At 37.6% G+C, this 20877-nt stretch overlaps 1 protein-coding gene across 1 annotated transcript in view; it reads left to right on the forward strand.

The window, feature by feature from the left end:
* The window catches only part of Rpgrip1 (RPGR interacting protein 1), a 61270-nt gene that overhangs the window by 24858 nt on the left and 15535 nt on the right, over window positions 1–20877 (forward strand). Inside the window, exons 12-19 of the mRNA XM_026414183.2 lie at window positions 114–257; window positions 728–878; window positions 3153–3605; window positions 3768–3919; window positions 4337–4679; window positions 5827–6011; window positions 6537–6740; window positions 7098–7230. Of these exons, the coding sequence (XP_026269968.2) occupies window positions 114–257; window positions 728–878; window positions 3153–3605; window positions 3768–3919; window positions 4337–4679; window positions 5827–6011; window positions 6537–6740; window positions 7098–7230 (1765 nt within the window). The remainder of the gene's footprint in view (window positions 1–113; window positions 258–727; window positions 879–3152; window positions 3606–3767; window positions 3920–4336; window positions 4680–5826; window positions 6012–6536; window positions 6741–7097; window positions 7231–20877) is intronic.

Here is a 20877-nt window from a genome sequence, read left to right on the forward strand (position 1 = left end):
AGTAAATTTTGTTGCTTGCATCTTACTACTAGCAACAACTGCTTTATGGAGAAGAGTTGTTACTCTACTTGTCATGTTTATACTCCTTTTCACGAATGTCTTTCTCTCTGTAGCACGGGGAACCAGAAATACAAGAAGAAAAACAACTGTCCCAGATGCTAAGTGAATTGCAAGTATTGCATTCAGAGACCACACTAGAACTAGAAAAGACCAGAGACATGCTCCTTCTGCAGCGAAAAATCAACATGTGTTATCAGGTGCAAGGAAAAAATGGTGTGGGAAGGGATAGATAATTTGGCACATGGGAATTATAATACCACTCCCAAGACTGGTAAGGAAGCAAGACCCAAGTTTCCAGAGCTAACACTAGGTGATACATTGTCCCATGCAAACCCAGAATGTGCTGTCCTTAGAAAAACTTAAGGACTCACACTTGCCCATGGCACCTTGGCATTAGAAGCCAGTAGATGGGGCTGGCTAATAAAACTGGCAAGTGTGAAGCTTCTGGTTTAATTATTTCCAGTCCTAGAGAAATACTAACCTATGACACCCTTAGCACAAGTAGTCCTAGAGGGGTCTGTGAGGAAGCTAGGCCTTTTTATAGTGGTTCACTCTTCCCTGTTATGGAGATAGCAGTCTTCTTTACCCAGCAAGTGCCACCTTTCTATCTGGGCTGTTGTGTTCTAGGCCACTGAGATGGGAAAGTTCAGACATTATTTTGTTTTAGGAGGAACTGGAAGCAATGATGACAAAAACTGACAGCGAAAGTAAAGATCACAAAGAAAAGCTGGAGAGGCTGAGTCAGCTCCTAGATGTCAAGAACAACCGTATCAGGCAGCTGGAAGGTATTTTGAGAAGCCATGGCCTTCCAATATCTGGCAAGTCCTAGTACTTTGTTCTCATCTTGGGCCGCCTCACCCAGCTAATGCCTGTATTCTCCTTTGTGTACCTCTGTGCAAGGCTGCCTCTTGTGTCCTTAACTTAGCCCTCCTGTTCTTTATCCTGTCATCTTTGTGTCTTTAACATGTCATGAACATCTTCTTTCCTCCACTAATGTCAGTATGTTTCTCTGATTTCTCTGGAGAGTTTTAACCAGGCTCAATAATTGTTTCCAGCGGGTTGATTATATTTCAAGAATGAGAGCATCACTATTGGCCCTCAGGATGGTAAATCAATCTATCCTTCTCTCCCCCTCCCTCCCTCCCTCTCTCTCTCTCTCTCTCTCTCTCTCTCTCTCTCCATTCTATATTCAACCAAAGCCTGCAAAGCTATTTTTATCAGGTAATACACCTTTATTACTCATCTCCTATTACTTCTTTATGATTTTCTCTAAAATCTTTGTTTCAATTCAAGGATGTCAACAGTCACAGGGCAGCTGTCACTTAATGCATTTCATATTGTGCTACATCCTATTTTTAGTATCATCACTGCTGGACAGTGTTTGCTCTTGGCCTTATATGTCAAGAAACTAAGTGGCTTTATTGTCATACTCAGTGATGAGAGGCTTGACTCACTAAATTCACCAGAGATCGATATTTAAATAAAAAAATAATCCACAATGGTGGTTGTTCCATTACTGCCATTAGAATATTTGGAAACACTGACCAGGGCATCCCTCTTTCTGGCAAGAGAATCAGTAATAAGCATATTACTTAGTAAGCATGGAAATAGAATAAAGGGAGATGAGTCATTCTGGGGCATGACTTATCTCTTCAAGAGTCAGTCCAATAAAATGTCCCTGTCATATTATAACAAAGAAAATACCCCCTTGGATTAAAATTCTCAAGTCTTTCAGATTCAGGGTTTTTCTCTTACGACCAAGCAGGATAAATACCCTGCTTATGAAGATTCATTTGCTTAAACTTACAGTTGTCTTGATTACTGCTAAGGTTAAAGAGCTTTTCATATTTACCAGTTATTTGCCTTTTGAGAATTGCCAGTTCCTGGCCTTTGACCATTTCTTAGTAGTATCTTATTGCTTAGACTATTAGCCTTGTGTCATGTAATGCAAAGTTTTAAATATATTGTATCTAATTATATTAACCTTATAAATTAAGAACGCATTAACCAATTAGCTCATATCTGTACTGCATGTACATGCAATATCTGTACTTCATGTTTTAACATGAAGACATTCTAGTGTATCCAGAACATTTTATTCTATTGATTTAACTCTTAAAATAGGACATTCACCATCAACAGGCTGTGATGACCCAAATACTCTCAATTTGAAGTAGACTATATATCAAAGTTTCTGATTGGTTGGGCATGAGAAGTAATGTCCAGATTGGGTGCTGACTACATATCTTTGCATCCCACTACCAACATTTCAACCCACTTCCAGTAAGTCTCCTCTTCCACTTTTTACTCCATTATCCTTTGAATTGAAGTGATTTTTTCCCCTCTGTAATTAAACCAGCCTCTTTTGGGGGGAGAAAGGGTTTCTGGGGATTTAACCAAGAGGGGCTTTTACAACCGAGACTGCACCCCAAGCACTTTTTTTTTTTTTTTTTTTTTTTTTGGCTACAAGGCCTCACTAAGTTGCTTAAGGACTCACTAAATTGCTGAAGCTGGCCTTGAATTCCCAGTCCTACTGCTTTAGCCTTCTGAGCCACTGGGATTATAAGTGTGCATCACTGCAGCTGGTGATTAAACCAGTTTCAGAACAGAATAAAAACTCTTTCAACTGATCTGGCTGAAAAAGGGAAGCATTTCTTGGCTGGGCCCAATGTGGTATAATAGACATCATGTTTGTAACTTGCTAATCTCTCTTGGCCAACACACAGAAATTTTGGAAATTTTGCATTTTGTGTTACTAGTGCGTCTCTTTTATAATTACTGGTTAATTCATTTGACTTTGTTGTAAACCAAAACAATATCCTCTGTATGATGAAATGTGCTTCCTGAGTTGCATTTATTTTCCAGCCACTCATTCAGTATTTTCTCTCTGAAGAAGTATTGACTATTTGGTCATCATAATTCAAAGCTCTTGGTTGTCTTTCTTTTGCTCTTTCCTTTGAATCATGAGGTTTCTTGAAATCATCTCAACATGGACTTCCACCATGTTTTTATTCTCCTTCTCTGTATCCTTCTGTAAGCTAAGGAAGAGCTCCCTACCATTTAATGGATAGGCAGTTTTCTTTCTCCTCTAGAACAACTCAAAGATGTTGCTTATGGCACTCGACAGTTGTCCTTGTGTCTGGAATCACGGTTAGCCCATGGAGCGGAGGATGAAGTGGACATTTCTTTGCTGCATTGGAGTGAAAATCTTTTTGAACTGCATATCCACCAGGCCTTCTTGACACCTGCTGCCCTGACTCAGGCTGGAGACATCCAACCTACCACTTTCTGCACCTATTCCTTCTATGATTTTGAAACCCACAGTACCCCATTATCTGTGGGGCCACAGCCCCTTTATGACTTTACATCCCAGTATGTGGTGGACATAGGTTCCCTTTTCTTGCACTACCTTCAAGTGGCTTCAGCCCGGGTTGATCTACATCAGGCTGTGGGCAGTGAGCACCATACTCTTGCGACTGGACAGATTTGCTTTGACAAAGTGCTAGAGACTGTGGAGAAAGTCCATGGCTCAGCTGTACTTACTGGTAAGTGCTGTCAGCTTCCTACAGCTCCTAGGACCAATGCAGAATCTCCCAAAGCCCATAGTTTCTTTTCCAGTGGTTTCCTTTTTTCATTCTCTGCCTTTATTCCCAATCCTTGCCACACCATCTGTATTCTCCATACCTTTCATACTTTCCGCTACCCAGGAGCTGCTGGAGAAGACTGCGGGGTGCTAGAGTACTGGATGAGGCTACGCTTGCCCCTAAGATCCAACCTATGGGCATGCAATAAACAAAAGAAAGCCCAGGCCTACCTGTCAGCCAATGTGCTTGATGCCTGGAAGGCTCAGGAGGATGAGGTGAGAAAAAAGATGTGCCCAAGCAACTCCAAGGAGCCTCAACCAAACAGCTCATGAGAACAGTTCAGTCTTCACTCTCAAAGAATATTTGTTGAATGTGAATGAAAGAAAAAAGCAGCCACACCAAAACTAGTTCAGATCCTTCCCTTGGTCAAACTTGAGTTTGGAATGAAATCATGCCCTAGGAGGTAGTGACCACAAGACAGCTTCTCTATCACTAAGATAGGGCCTGAGGACTGGCATCTCCCCCTGGATAACTGCCAGAGCCGGTGGGCATGCAGGTGAAGGGCATTAGGTTTGTGACCCAATCAGGATAGCAGCTCTCTAGATTGTAGCTCTTCCTCACCATGGGTTGGGCTTTACCTATGACACTCTCAGGTTGCCCTCTTCCTCAATCCAAGATCAACATCTTTCCAGTCCAGATCAGAAGCCTGGAAACATCAGAATGAGCTGCGGATCGAAATCACCAGGTGCCGTGGTCTCCGGAGTCGAAGGCTGGGAACTCAACCCAGTCCCTATGCCATGTACCGCTTCTTCACCTTTTCTGACCATGACACTGCCATCATTCCAGCCAGTAATGATCCTTACTTTGGAGACCAGGCTCGATTCCCAGTGCTTGTGACCTCTGACCTGGATGAGTATCTGAGGCGGGAGGCCCTGTCCATATATGTTTTCGATGATGAAGACTCAGAGCCTGGCTCCTACCTTGGCAGAGTCCAAGTGCCCTTGCTGTCTCTTGCACAGAACAAATCTATTAAAGGTGGGAGTTCCAGGTTGTTACATCTTTACACCCTCCCTCCCCAGTGTTGCCTCCTTGTTCTACTATTCTTTGATTACTTGCTTGGAACAGTCTTTCAAACAAGCTGCTGAAGACTTTAGAATATTGTCAAGAGCAACAGGGCAGAAGACTTAGAGCCTCACTGCTTGTGTGGAAACATGGGCTTCCATTCCTGTTCAACAAAAAAATCAGGATTTCCAAGGGGCTTGACCCCCAACCTGAAATTCATACCTGTGTCTCTGGAAAACTTTTTCAAAGTCTGCAGTGCTTCCTAGTACTTGTCTTTACCTGAGGCTTGTTTCTTAGTACATGACTAGATCTGATAGTAATTTAACACTCCCCTGTGATTGTCTTAACTTGTTTTAAATGTTACATATAAATCAGACTTCCATGCCAGACCATGACAAAGACAAATTTTTGGGATTTGAAGCTGAGCTTCATACTATCTTACTTTATTTTCATCCCCAGGATTGTAGGGTGTACCTAGGAGGGGTCAGCTGTCTGACTACAGTCCTAAGAGAAGTAGAGGTATCTGTGCTCTCATTAGGAATAGTAGATAAGTACAGCCAATACTAACCATCTTTTTCTGGAAGTGTGTGAGGCCTCTTTCCTTCTAATACCACAACCACTTAAAAAAAAAAAACTGACACTTTTGCCCCCAGCTCACCCAAAAGAAGGAGAGGTCATATGACCCCTCTGTTAATCAGTGTTACAAATCAGAAGTTGAGCATTTAGGAAAGAGCCATTTTGCTAAAGTGTTCTTTGGGGCCACCTGAATGTAGGTGATTGCTTTCTTGGAATAGTTCAGTAAGAATTTAATGATAGTTATGATAATGTAATCTTTTTTATGGACTAGATGACTGATGACAAGCAAGCTGTTATTTCTCTTTCTACATCTTTTGACTCTGTTCCTGAAATCTGAGATACTCATCTTTCCCTTGGATCATCTAACTGCCCTGCTGTTTTGTTACTTCTGAGTGCATCCTTGTCATGATTATTTGATGGATGTTAATTAATTTCTAACAAAATGTGATGAAATGTAAGAAATGGGGGGATAGATAAGATGCTGATAAATGCTCATTGCCTACTTCATGTGTTTAGGTATTATTAAAGTTTCTGTGTTTCTCAGGTGATTTTAAGCTCACTGACCCTACAGAGGAACCAAATGGTTCTGTTCAAGTACAACTGGATTGGAAGGCTTGCTATGTACCACCTGAGAACTTCCTGAAACCAGAGGCTCAGACTGAGGAAAATGACACCAAGGAAAGTCTAGAGATATTATTTTCAGAGGAAAGGGCTTATTTTCTTCCCCAGGTAGCTCTCCCAACTCCTGAGGTAGCAGATTTCTGCCATTTCTATGGAGCAGAGTTGAAGGGAGCACTATTAAAATTGGCATAAAAATTTTTCTTTTGTGAATGTCATGACTAATGCAAATTTAATCTGGACACGATTTTTTTTTTTTTTTTTTGGTAACAGGGATTGAACCCAGGGGGGTTAACCATTGAACAATATCCTCAGACTTTTGTCATACTTTATTAACAGACAGGGTCACACTGAGTTATCTAGGGTCTCACTAAGTTACTGAGGCTGGCTTTGAACTTGTGATACTTCTGTGTCAGCCTCCTGAGCTGCTGGGATTACAGGAGTGTGCCACTGTGCCCAGCTCTGGAGGCTATTGATGGAGCAAAACCCTGTATTTATTGTGGAGAGGAGAGACAGTGTCTTTCAGTTCCATGGCAGGAGAAAAATGAAATCTAATGCTAATTCATAAGTCCCTTTCTTGAGTATCAAGATTGTTAAACTATCATCTTTAAGTTTGTCTCTGATTCTTCTATTCAGGACCAGATAGCATTTTCTGAGATTCCCATTGAAGCTGACCAGTATCAAGCAAAGAGAAAACTTCCTCAGATGGGAGAAAAAAAAGAAAAGGAACACCAGGTTGCAAGCTACTCAAGAAGAAAACATGGAAAAAAAATAGTTGTCCAAGGAAAGAATAGAATGGAGTATCTTAGTCGTAACGTCTTAAATGGAAATACATTACAAGTAAGACCTTGAAACCCCTGAAGAACTAAAATATGGGTTGTAGTATCCCCACACCTTATTCTTAGAGATAGAAGCAGATGAAGATACATAAGTAATAATCATAGCTATTTGTGGCTAGCTTTTGTTTTCACAAAGACAAGTAGTTTAATGAATCCTTGGATTGTTTGCTTTATGTCAAAAACAATTTAATTCACTATATTATGTACTTTACAATTTATACTTAGAATAACATATACATGTGTATATATGTGTGTTAGAACTAGTATGAAAGAAAGAAAGAAAGAAAGAAAGAAAGAAAGAAAGAAAGAAAGAAAACAAAGATATGACCACTTACATAATATTATTCTTATTCGGAAGCAGGTGAACTATACCGAGTGGAAATTCTCAGGGCTTAACATAGATGATGGTCTTAAAACTCAGACCAACGAAAAGGAAATGACATTATCACAGTCAGCACTGAAAGAAGAGGAACCCCCACATCCTAGAAATGGTATTGTCTTTCTAAAATCTAAATTTTCTATTTAATCATTTAATGATTTTATAAAGCTAATTACTGACTGGCTTTATCTGGCCTTGTTAATCTTTTAATGAGAAGTTAGTATGTAAGTCTCTAAGCCTGACTTGGATTACAAGTATGAGGGTTAGGCCAACCAAGGCTGGAATTCTTAGTGAAAGGACTGTATATGTAGCTAGTTGGCTAGCTAGTTTAGTGACCTACTATTTGTAAAATGTTGATTTGTTTCAGGGTCTTGGGAATTATTGTTACAAAGAATTAGGAGGAATGTGACTGGTTCATTTGTGAAGTTAATTCAAAAATTTTAAAAAATTATGGTAAGGCTTTGAATAAAAAATAAATTAAAAATAGATGATTTCAGATCATCCTAAAGGCAAACTAGGTAATTTGGGTTAATTCTCCCATGAGTGACAGTTAGAAAGCTAAAGTAAGTATATTTTTAAAATATCTTCTTAATGTTTCTTAAAAGCATTAAAGTGCCAATAAGAAAGGAAAGAATTACCTAACCTAGACCAGGGAAATGCCTGGAGCTCAGAGAGGTGAGTTGCAACAGCTTCAGCCCTGGGACATTGCCAGTCTGGAGGAGGCTGAGAAGAGGTTGAACCATGCTTTGGGTGGACTTTTGGGGTAGGGAAGTAGGCATGTAGTCCAAATTCAGCGTCTTCCCAGGGTAAGCAATTGTCTGCCCAGGATAGAATTTCCCACTTTCTTGTCTGGGACTGTGAGGGCAGCACTGTTGTGAGCCTCTTATACCCTAAGATGCAAAATTGCTTTTTGGAGTAAGGGTTGAATTGATGTCTACCAGGATTCTTGACATTGGAGTTATCTGACATAAACTGCACAACTGTGTTTACCACCTTCATGAAGATAAGAGCTAGCTTTAAGTTTTCAGGAGAAAATGGGGCTATGAAAATTGGCATCTTAAGTTTTTTACTTACTTTTTTTACTTGTTTATTTTTTATGTGGTACTGAGGATTGAACTTAGTGCCTCATGCATGCTAGGCAAGCACTCTACCACTGAGCTACAGCCCCAGCCCGGCATCCTAAGTTTTAAAGTAATTTTGTTTTAAAATAATTTCGAACTTACAGAGAAGCTACATGAATAGCATGTGCTTGCTCTCTCTCTCTCTCTCTCTCTCTCTCTCTCTCTCTCTCTCTCTCTCACACACACACACACACACACACACACATCATATATTTTCAGTTCTTCTTCTTACTTCTCCCCATCCCATTCTCCTCTTCTTTTTTCTTTTCCTCGTCCTCTTCCAACCCTAGTCCCTCATGCATGCTTGTCAAATACTCTACCTGAGCCACAACCCCAGACCAAAAAAATACCCTTCACCCAAATTTGTCAGTTTTTAATGTTTTGCCACTATTTACTTTATCACATTTTTCTGAAGCACTTAATTTGCAAATATTATACCTTCTTACTACTATAATTGTTTTCCTAAAAAGGGGGAATTATATTATCGTATTATAATTATCAGATTTGCAAAACTTACCACAAGGACATGTCTAGTCCATGTTGAGAATTTTCTAGTTGTTTGTTCCAATGAAGTTCCTTTTGCAAAACTTACCACAAGGACATGTCTAGTCCATGTTGAGAATTTTCTAGTTGTTTGTTCCAATGAAGTTCCTTTTGCAAAACTTACCACAAGGACATGTCTAGTCCATGTTGAGAATTTTCTAGTTGTTTGTTCCAATGAAGTTCCTTAGATCAAGCTGTTTTTCGTTTTTTTGTTTGTTTATTGTTTTTCAGTCCAGCATTTTGCATTGAATTTAGTCACCTTTCTTTAGTCTACTTTAACCTGCAACATTTCTTCCTCTTTTCTTTGACTCTCATAATATTATTATCTTTGGAAGGTATAAGTGAGTTTTTCTGTAGAGTGTTCCTTAATTTAGATTTTCTGATGCTTTTTCATAATTAGATTTAGATAATGAATTTTTTTACAGGAATAACACAGAAGTGATATTGTGTACCTCTCAGTACATCATAGTTAGGCAGTGCATGATGCCAGTTTGTACTGTTATAGTGATGTTAGTATTGATCACTTGGTTAAGAAAGCATCTAAAGCTCAGGAGGCTGAGACAGGAGGATCACAAGTTCAAAGCCAACCTCAGCAACCCTGTCTCAAAATAAAAAATAAAAATTAAAAAAGACTGGGGATGTGGCTCAGTGATTGAGTGCCCCTGGGTTCAATTTGGTACCAAAAAAAAAGGATCTGTCAAATTACCTTTTTTCCTTTGTAATCATTGCATAATCTATGAGAAGTTATTTAGAGATTGTACAAATATCTTGCTCATTGTGTCATTTTGCTTAATAATTTGTGCACCCATTTGTTTTTTTCTAAATCATTACAAAATATTTTTTAAATATGTAACAGATTTAGAAGTGAACTAATATAAATTATAGAAGTAATAAATACAGAAACTTGAAGAAAGAGATAGGTTGAAAGAGATAGGTTGAAACTGACATGAGAATTAATGAAAATACCCAGAGTAAAGCAAGCAGAGACAGGAAGGAAAATACAGGGCTGGGGTTATAGGTCAGCTTGTAGAGAGCTTAGGGGTTATAGGTCAGCTTGTTAGGACATGTGTAAGGCACTGGGTTTGATTCTCAATACTGCATATTCATATATACATACCTACATACATACATACAAAATAAAGGTCCATCAACAATTTTTAAAATAGGAAAAATATTTAAAAAAGGAAAACACAAAAAGAAAAGAAGAAGAAAAGAGACATATGGATAAAATGAAGAGGTCAAAGCTACACTTTATTAAATAAGAGAGAAAAAGGAAGAAGGATAGAGACAGTAAAGTAAATAATGACTTAAGAGTTTCCCAGAACTAATAAAATATATTGAGTCAATGAAATGAACTCAGATACATTAAGAAAAAGTAAATTCAAATCTAGGTATGATTGGAGTAAAAATTCAGAAAATAAAATCAAAGAGAAAATATTAAAAGCAACCCTTTATGAGAAATAGACAACCATTGGTATATCAGTGAGAAGAGTAGCTGACTTGTTAAGGGTTACCAGCGTAGCCAGAAAAGAAGATACTTTCTTTTTTTTGATGGAGGACAGGAGGCCGTACTGGAGCACTTTACCAGTAAACTACATCTCCAGGTACACCCCCTTTTTTTAGTTGTAGATGGAGATAATTCCTTTATTTCATTTATTTATTTTATGTGGTGCTGAGGATCAAACATAGTGCCTCATGCATGCCAGGCAGGCGCTCTACCACTGAACTACAACCCTAGCCCCATCTCCAGCCCTTTTGCATTATTTTCTTTTCAGACAAGGTCTTGCTAAATTGTTGAGGCTGCCCTCAAACTTTTGATCCTCTAGACTCCGCCTCCCAAGTTGCTGGGATTACAGTGTGCCACTGTGCCCAGCAGAAGATATTTTCAATGTGCTGAAAGAAAATAATGAACTGCTAAGAAAGAGTCCTCCACCCAATAAAATATTCTCCCTGAATGGAAGCAGAATAGGCATTTTCAGACAAATGAAAACAGTTTGCTTCCAAGCCACATATTAAAAAGTCATTCTTTTTTAAAAAAACATTTTATTTTAGTTGTAGTTGCACATGTTACCTTTATTTTATTTTTATGTGGTGCTGAGGATCGAACCCAGGGCCTCGAACATGCTAGATGAGCACTCTACCGCTGAGCCACAACTCCAGCCCCTAAAAAGTCATTCTTTAGGCTGAAGGAAAATTATCCTAGAAAGAAACACAAAGATGCAGTAAGGAAGAAAAGCAAAGAACATGCTATGTAAATGACTATATATAAAGCAAAAATACTAGTTTGTGGGGTTTAAATATATTTGGAATTTAAATAGATAATGTGGTGGATGGAACAGTAGCCTCCAGGAAAAAAAAAAAAGTCCACGTCCTGAATCCTAGAACCTGTAAATATTGCCTTATTTGGGAAAAAGTTATTTGCAGATGTAATTAAGCTAAATAAAGATCTTAAAATGAAGATCTAAGTGGACCTTAAATCCAATGGCACACACAGGAGGCAATGGGATGGTGGCGGCAGAGATTTATGTAGCCACAAGCCAAAGAACACCTGGAGCAACCATAAGCTGGAAAAGGCAAGGAAAAAATAAAAAAAAGAGCTGGACATGGTAGTGCACACCAGCGGCTCAGGAGGCTGAGAAAGGAGGATCTTGACTTAAAAGCCAGCCTAAGCAATTTAGTGAGGCTCTGTCTCAAAATAAAACATAAAAAGGCTTGGGAATGTGGCTCAGTGGTTAAGTGCCCTGGTACCAAATAAATAAGTAAATAAATGAATAATAAAATTAAAAGAGAGAAGAAAAAGGAAGAGGCAGACTGTTTCTGAAAGCCTTTGGTGGAAACATAGTTTGCCAAACCTTGATTTTGGACTTGGGATCTCCAGAATTCTAGGACAATATATATATATATATTTTTTGTTATTTAAATCTTCCAAGTTTCTACTAACTTGTTATGACACCCATAAGAAATGAATGCAGACAATTACAAATATTTGGGAATTAATTAACACACTTATGAGTCAAAAAAGAAATATTACTAAAGGTTACAAATTATAAAATGGAATAAAAAAATGAAAGTGCAGCATTATACAGCTCATGAAGTGAAACTAACGCAGTGCTTATAAGGAAATTTTTATAGCCTTTAATAGTTAAATTAGTAAAAAAGTAAAAATACCAAGTCAATAATCTCAGCTTCACTTCAAGAAGCTAGAAAAAAAATCAAACCTAAAGAAGGAAATAAAAAATATCAGAGTAGAAATCAATGGAATAGCAAACAGAAAAAGAATAGAGCAAATCAGTGAACCTAAAAATTGTTTTAAAAGATCAACAAACTTTCCAGGCACCATGGCGTATAACTATAATCCCATTAGCTCATGAGGCTGATGCAGGAGGATCCCAAGTTCAAAGATAACCTCAGCAAACAAGGAGGCCCTAAGCAACTCAGTGAGATCCTGTCTCTAAATAAAATATAAAAAGGGGCTGGGAATGTGGCTCAGTGGTTGAGTGACCCAAAATTCAACCCTCAGTACCCCCCCAAAAAGATCAACAAACTTGATAAGCCTGTATCTAGAATGACTGAATTAGTTAACCCTTATATTTGTGGTCAATTGATTTCCCACAAAGATTCCAAGCAATTCAGTGGGGAAATACCAATCTTTCCAAAAAATGGTATGTGAACAACTAGGGAAGCAAAAAATAACTTAGACCCTAATATCACACTATGTGCAAAAATTGATCAAAGTGGATCATAGATCTAAATGTCAGAACCAAAACTATAAAATTTCTAAAAGGAAACAGAAAAAAATCTTAACCTTAGATCAGACAATATTTCTTGGCTATGACAAAATAATAATTGATCAATAATAATTGATAAATTGAACTTCTGCAAAGTAATAAACATATGCTGGGCTGGGGATGTGGCTCAAGCTGTAGCTCTCTCGCCTGGCATGCATGCAGTCCGGGTTCGATCCTCAGCACCACATACAAACAAAGATGTTGTGTCTGCCAAAAACTAAAAACTAAATATTAAAAAATTCTCTCTCTCTCACTCACTCTTTCTTTAAAAACAAAAAAACATATGCTATTCAAAGGATACCATTAAGAAATTGAAAAGACAAGATATGGACTAGTAAAAAATATTTGCAAGTCACATTTCTGGCAAAGGACTTGTATCCATAATCTATAAAGGACTCCTACAAGTAAATAATAAAACACCCCAATTTGATTATAAGTTTTCTGGCGAAGGAACCGCTGAGCTAAAGCCAGCCCAAAACACCCCAATTTGAATAGAAATTTCACCAAAGATAATATACAAATGGTTAATGAGCATATGAAAAAGAAATATCATTGGATCTCAGGAAAATGCAGAATCACATAAAGAAGTACAGTTCACAGCAACTAGATTATTATATTTCAGAGGCAAGAGAATTACAAATTCAAGACCAGACGGGTAATGTAGTGATACCTTGCCTCAAAATAAAATAAAAAAGGGCTGAGGGCTTAATTAACTGGCAGAGTGCTTGTGAGTTCAATCCCAGTACTGGAAAAAAAAAAAAAAAAGGAAACTATAAAGTAGCCTACCTTAAAGCTAAGATTTTCTGCTCATCAAGAGATCATACAGACAAGCTACAAGGTGGAAACGATATTTGCAACATGCATAACCATCAAAGGGCTCAAATTCAGAAAATATACAGAACTCTTGCAAATCAAAAGAAAAAAAAGGGGGGTGGGGTGGGCAGGCATGGTGGCACACAACTGTAATCCCAGTGGCTTGAGAGGCTGAGGCAGGAGGACCGAGAGTTCAAAGCCGGCATCAGCAAAAGTGTGGTGCTAAGCAACTCAGCAAGACCCTGTCTTTAACTAAAATATAAAAAGGGGCTGGGAATGTGGTTCAGTGGTTAAGTGCCCCTGAGTTCAATCCTGGTATTCCCCTCCAAAAAAAAAAAAAAAAAAAAAAGGAAAAGGAAAAGCCAGTAGAAAAGTGGGCAAAAGATTTGAAACCCACTCTACAAAAAGGAAGGTCAGCCATGTGCAGTGCTACATCACGATATATTTGTTCTTTAGAACAATACAGTATAAGCAACACAAATGTTCATTAGTAGTAGAGTGATTAGTAAACTATGATACATGCATGTAATGAAATACTGTATAGGAAAAAAATACCTGTAGCTTCTGTCAACAATATGAATGACTCTTGAAAATATAATTATGAGTGAAAGAACCCAAACATAACATACATTACATATAATGTATGCTTCTATTTTTATAGATTTCAAAAATGGGCAAATCTAAACTATAGTGTTTAGAGATGAATACTCAGTAGTACAAATAGAAATCAAAGCAAGGTAATTTTAATAAACTTATCTTGTCTTTATTTAAAATTTTGATGTTTGTTCATTGTGAATTTTTTTTTGTTTTAATTAGTTACACATGACAGTACAATGATCTTGACATACCATACATTTGAATCAGATGGGGTATAATTTCTCATTTTTGTGAGTGTACAGGTTGCAGAATCACATTGGTCATGCAGTCACGTATATACATACAGCAATAATAAAGTCTATTTTATTCTGCTGTCCTTCCTTTCCCCCCTTCCTCTCCCCTCCTCTTCCATCACTTCTCTCTACCCAATCTAATGTGACACACTCTTTTTTTTTTTTCTTTTTCCTCACTTCATCATGCATGTATTCTGTATAACAATGAGGGTCTCCTTCTATCTTCCATGCAATTCCCCTTCTCCCTCCCTTTCCCTTCCATCTCTCTTCCCTATCTAGAGGTAATCTTCTTTTCATGCTCTTCCTCCCTACCCCATTTTGAGTCACCCCCCCCCCTTATATAAGAGAAGACATTTGGCATTTGTTTTTTAGGGATTGGCTCACTGTGAATTTTAACACAAACTTTGATTTTCTTTCTTTCTTTTTTTTTATTGGTTGTTCACAACATTACAAAGCTCATGACATATCATAATTCATACATTAGATTGAAGTGGGTTATGAACTCCCAATTTTACCCCAAATGCAGATTGCAGAATCACGTCGGTTACACATCCACAATTTTACATAATGCCCAATTAGTAATTGACAAACTTTGATTTTCAAAAATCTGGCATTAATATAGTATTTTCTTCACAGGCCATTGCTTACAGCTGTGCGGCCAGCCCACAGCTCTTTGTGCCTAGTCCTGATCTTCCCCATACTGAACAGCGATCTGTGACAGGCACATAGGATCTAGCCCTCAGCCCTCAGGATTGCCTGGGAGAGAAGTGCCTGACTTCTTAATAGGAGCTGTTTGGTTCAAGGCTGTATATTGTTTGCATTGGCTGCTGTTAATATTGATCTCCCCCTTAAAGGCGAGGTACTTGAAACCTTCAGGGACACAATAAGTCTACAGGGTAAATACTGTACTACCTTAGTAGATCCACACTGCAAGATGGGAAGACACATGAACAACATGAAAAAAACAAGGGAACAAAGCCCCCCAAACAAACCAAGATGCTCCAATAATAGAATCCATTGACAACACAGTAGAAAAAAATGTCAGAGAAGGAGTTCAGAATGTACATAATTAAACTGATCCACGACATAAAGGATGATTGTAGGGTGAAATCAGAGATAAATTTCAGGAAGTGAAAGATCACTTCAATAAACGGATAGAGATTATAAAAATAAATCAAGCAGAAATCCTCAAAATGAAGGAATCAATAAACCAAATTAAAAATTCAATGGAAAGTATCACCAGCAGACTAGACCACTTGGAAGACAGAACCTCAGGCAATGAAGACAAAATATATAATTTTTTTTAATGTTTTTTTTTGGTTGTCTATGGACTTTATTTTGTTTGTTTATACGCAGTGCTGAGAATTGAATCCAGTGCCTCACTCATGCTAGGCAAGCATTCTACCACTGAGTCACAATCCCAGCCCAAAATATATAATCTTGAAAATAAAATTGACCACATAGAACTTCTAAGAATTATAGGATAACATGAAAAGACCAAATTTAAGATTTATTAGGTTAGAGAAAGGCACAGAGATACAAACCAAAGGAATGCACAATCTTTTCAATGAAATAATATCAGAAAATTTCCCAAACCTGAAGAATGAAATGAAAAATTAAATAGAAGAGGCTTATAGGATCCCAAATGCACAAAATTACAACATACCCACACCAAGGCACACTATAATGAACATACAGAATAAGGATAGAATTTTAAAAGCCATAAGAGAAAAGATTTAGATTTTATATAGGGGGAAACCAATTCAGATATCAGCTGATTTCTCAACCTAGACCCTTAATGCTAGGAGGTCCTGGAATAACATATACCAATCTCTGAAAGAAAATGGATGCCAACCAAGAATTTTATACCAGTAAAAGTAAGCTTCAGATTTGAAGATGAAATAAAAACCTTCCATGATAAACAAAAATTAAAAGAATTCATAACTGGAAAGCCTGCACTTCCAAACATTCTCAGGAAAATATTTCATGAAGAGGAAATGAAGAAAGTGGGCTGGGGATGTGGCTCAAGCAGTAGCGTGCTCGCCTGGCATGCGTGCGCCCCGGGTTCGATCCTCAGCACCACATACAAACAAAGATGTTGTGTCTGCCGAAAACTGAAAAAATAAATATTAAAAAAAAAAAAGAAAGAAAAACTATCTTAAAAAAAAAAAAAGAGGAAATGAAGAAAAAAAAAAGTAAATACCATCAAAGGGAGGAACTACAGTTAAGGAAAAGACAATCAAAGTAGAAATTAAGTCAAAAACCAGAAATAAGCCAAAATGAATGGGAATACAAATCATATCTCAATAATAACCTTGAATGTTAATGGCCTAAACTCAACAATCAAAAAACATAGACCTCTGGGCACATTCCTGAAATACCAGCAGCTAAGTAGGCTGAAGCAGGAGAATTGCAAGTTCAAAGCCAACCTCAGCAATTTAGCCAGGACCTAAGCAATTCAATGAGACCCTGTCTCAAAATAAAAAATAAGGAAAGGCTAGGAATGTGGCTTGATGGTCGAGCACCCTGGGTTCAATCCCAATACCCTCCCCGCCCCCCCAAAAAAAGACATACACTGACAGATTGTATTAAAAAAAAGCCCCCCAAACAAACCAAGATGCTCCAATAATAGATGCTGTCTCCAAGAGACCTCATGGGCAAAGACATCCATAGACTAAAGGTGAAAGGATGGGAAAAAACACATGGATCCGAAAAAGTAAAAAAAAAAAAAAGAATCAGATAGACCACAACACAATAATACTAGATGACTTTAACACACCTCTCTCACTACTGGATAGATCTTCCAAACAAAAACTAAACAAACTATAGAACTAAATAATACAATCAATAATTTGGACTTAACGAATGCACATATATAGAGTATTTCATCCATCAATGAGTGAGTAAACTTTCTTCTCAGCAGCACATGGATCCTTCTCCAAAATACACTGTATCTATGCCACAAAGTAACTTTTAGCAAGTACAAAAAAATTAGAGATACTACCCTGCATTCTATCAGATCATAATGGAATGAAATTAGAAATCAACAATAAAAATAAAAAATAGAAGCTACTCTAACACCTAGAGACTAAATAAAATACTATTGAATGATGAATGGATACCAGAAGAAATCAGGGATGAAATAAAAAAAATACTTTGAGGTAAATGAGAACACTGATACAACATATCAAAATTTTTGGGACACTATTAAGGCAGTGATAAGAGGAAAGTTCATTGCATTGAGCTCATTCATTAAAAGAATAGAAAGTCAATGAATAAATGACCTAACATTATATCTCAAAGTTCTAGAAAAAGAAGAACAAATCAACACTAAAAGTAGTAGGATATAAGTCATAATTAAAATCAGAGCTGAAATCAATTGAGATTGAAACAATTCAAAAAATTGATAAAACAAAAAGTTGGTTCTTTGGAAAAAAAAATAATATTGATAAACCCTTAGCCATACTAACAAAGAGAAAGAGAAAAATGTAAATTACTAAAATTCATTATGAAAAAGGAAATATCATCACAGACATAACTGAAATACAGAAGATAATTAGAAACTATTTTGAAGATTTATACTCCAATAAAATAGAAAAATCTTGAAGACATTGACAAATTTCTAGAGGCATATGATCTAACCAAACTGAATCAGGAGGACATACACAATTTAAACAGATTAATTTCAAGCAATGAAATAGAAGATACCGGGCTGGGGATGTGGCTCAAGCGGTAGCACGCTTGCCTGGCATGTGTGCGGCCCGGGTTTGATCCTCAGCACCACATACAAAGATGTTGTGTCTGCCGAAAACTAAAAAATAAATATTAAAATCTCTCTCTCTCTCTCTCTCTCTCTCTCTCTCTCTCTCTCTCTCTCTCTAAAAAAAAAAAAAATATGTGTGAAATAGAAGACACCATAAAAGCCTACCAACAAAGAAAAGCCCAGGACCAAGGGATTCTGAGCCAAAAATACAAGACCTTCAAAGAAGAATTAACACCAATACTCCTCAAATTATTCCATGAAATAGAAAAGGAGGGAACCCTTCCACACTCATTCTATGAGGCTAGTAACATGCTGGTACCAAAACCAAAGACACATCAAGGAAAGAAAACTTCAGACCAATAACCCTGATGAACATAGATGGAAAAATTCTCAATAAAATTCTGGCAAATCACATACAAAATCATATTTAAAAAATAGTGCACCACGGTTAGATGGGGTTCATCCCAGGGATGCAAGGTTTGTTCAACATTTGGAAATCAATAAATGTAATTCATCACATCAACACAAGAATTATGTGATCATCTCAATAGATGGAGAAAAAGCATTTGACCAAATACAGCACACCTTCATGTTCAAAACACTAGAAAAACTAGGGATAGTAGGAATATACCTCAACATTGTAAAAGCTATCTATGCTAAGCCCAAGGCCAATATCATTTTAAATAGAGAAAAATTGAAAGCACTCCCTTTAGAAATTGACAAGGAAGGCTAGAATTGTGGCTCAATAGTAAAGTACTTGCCTTCCATTCCTGGGGCCCTGGGTTAGATCCTCAGTACCACATAAGTAAATAAAATAGAGGTACTGTGTCCATCTAAAAATTAAAACAACAACCAACAACAACAACAACAAAAAAAAAACTGACAAGGATGTTCTCTATCACTACTTCTATTCAACATAGTTCTGGAAACTAGTCAGAGCAATTAGACAAAAGAAATTAAAGGGATACAAATAAGAAAAGAACTCAGGTATTTGATCAAGTCTGACCTATCGCCACTGTTCTTTTTTCTTTACTGAAAATGTGAGATATAGGACAGGAGGTTATTAAAAATCATGTACTATTTATAGTCAACTATTTATTGTCATAATTAGAATACCATTTCTGTAGATGCCAAATTGTTATTATTTTAATGTCACTCTTCAGAAAATAAGAGCTTCAGTTAGTTGACACAAGAAGCTAAAATCTGGAACTGGGGTTGTAGCTCAGTGGTAAAGTGCTGGCCTAGTATGTGTGAGGCACTGGGTTCGATTCTCAGCACCACATATAAATAATAAAATAACGGTCAATCAACAATTAAAAATATATATTAAAAAAAGAAGGGCTGGGGATGTGGCTCAAGCCCTAGCGCGCTCACCTGGCATGCGTGTGGCCCAGGTTCGATCCTCAGCACCACATACCAACAAAGATGTTGTGTCCGCCGAGAACTAAAAAATAAATATTAAAAATTCTCTCTCTCTCTAAAAAAAAAAAAAAAAAAAAAAAAAAAAAAAAAAGAAGGGGCTAGGGTTGTGGCTTAGTGGTAAAGTGCTCACCTCTCACATGTGAGCCCCTGGGTTCCATCCTCAGCACCACATAAAAATAAATAAAATAAAGGTATTGTGTTCAATTATAATAAATAAATATTTAGAAAAAAAAAAAAAGAAGCTAAAATCTGCCTGGTTTCAGATGTCCAGATAGACATGTCAGAGGCAAGATGCTGTAGTTCTTGAAAAAGAGTTTATTAATCTTTAAGAGAAAGATCTGCATGGTTGTTAGATGAAGATCACTAGGAAAAGGTCTTAGATGTTGGCAAAGCTTTGTGCCCCTTAGCAAACTTTGCTTTTGCTTCCCCGTGTCATCTCAGACCTTTTCCCTGTGAGACCTCTACAGAACAGACAACTCTAGGACTTGGAAGGAGGCACAGACTTTCTGACTTTTAGTTACCTATTGTCATGTAACAATCCTCCCTAAAATTTAGTGGCTTAAAACAACAGTAACCATTTATTTTGCTCCCTAATCTGTAGTTTAGGCAGGTCATGGGGGTAAGGGTCATTCTCCTTCATATAACTTCAGACAGCTCAGCTGGGGAACACTTGGGTTCAACTTGCATGATGGCACACTCTAATGACTTCATGTGGTCCTGATTTTCATTTGGGAGCTCTGCAGTGGCCAGGGGCCTGGGGTCTCAGCTCCTCTCCACATGGGCCCTCTTGAGCAATTTGCTTGAGTTTCCACACTTGCTGGCTGGCCAAGGGGCCACATTTTAGAGGTTACACAGCAGTACTTCTACCATACTCTTTTGGTTGAGACAATCACAAAGATCCCCCTCAGTTGAAATGGAGGGACATAGACCTCATTACACAATAGAAGTGTGGAGATCACACTGTGAGAAGGGAATGCATATTGTTTCGAGACCATCTTTGAAAAATACAGTTGTCATACTTGATTTGCACTGCTTTTCCTCAACTTGGTAATTTTCTTCAGGCCCTACAGGAAGCCCTCAATCTCCCCGCCTGCTTTTCTTCCTGCCTGCCTTCTTTCCTTCCTGCATTCCTTTTTGCCTTCTTTACGCTTTCCTCCCTCCATTGCTCTCTATTTCTGTTATTCCATCTTTTATTTTTTTTCTTTCAGATGTGAGCCTTGAAAAATTGGATTTGAGGGCTGGGGATGTGGCTCAAGCGGTAGCGCGCTCGCCTGGCATGCGTGCGGCCCGGGTTCGATCCTCAGCACCACATACCAACAAAGATGTTGTGTCCGCCGAGAACTAAAAGATAAATATTTAAAAAAAAAAAAAAAAAAAAAGAAAAGAAAAATTGGATTTGATTCTTAGCTAGTGAAGTAA

Source organism: Urocitellus parryii, chromosome 6, assembly GCF_045843805.1.
Source record: "Urocitellus parryii isolate mUroPar1 chromosome 6, mUroPar1.hap1, whole genome shotgun sequence".
Taxonomy (NCBI): Eukaryota; Metazoa; Chordata; class Mammalia; order Rodentia; family Sciuridae; genus Urocitellus; species Urocitellus parryii.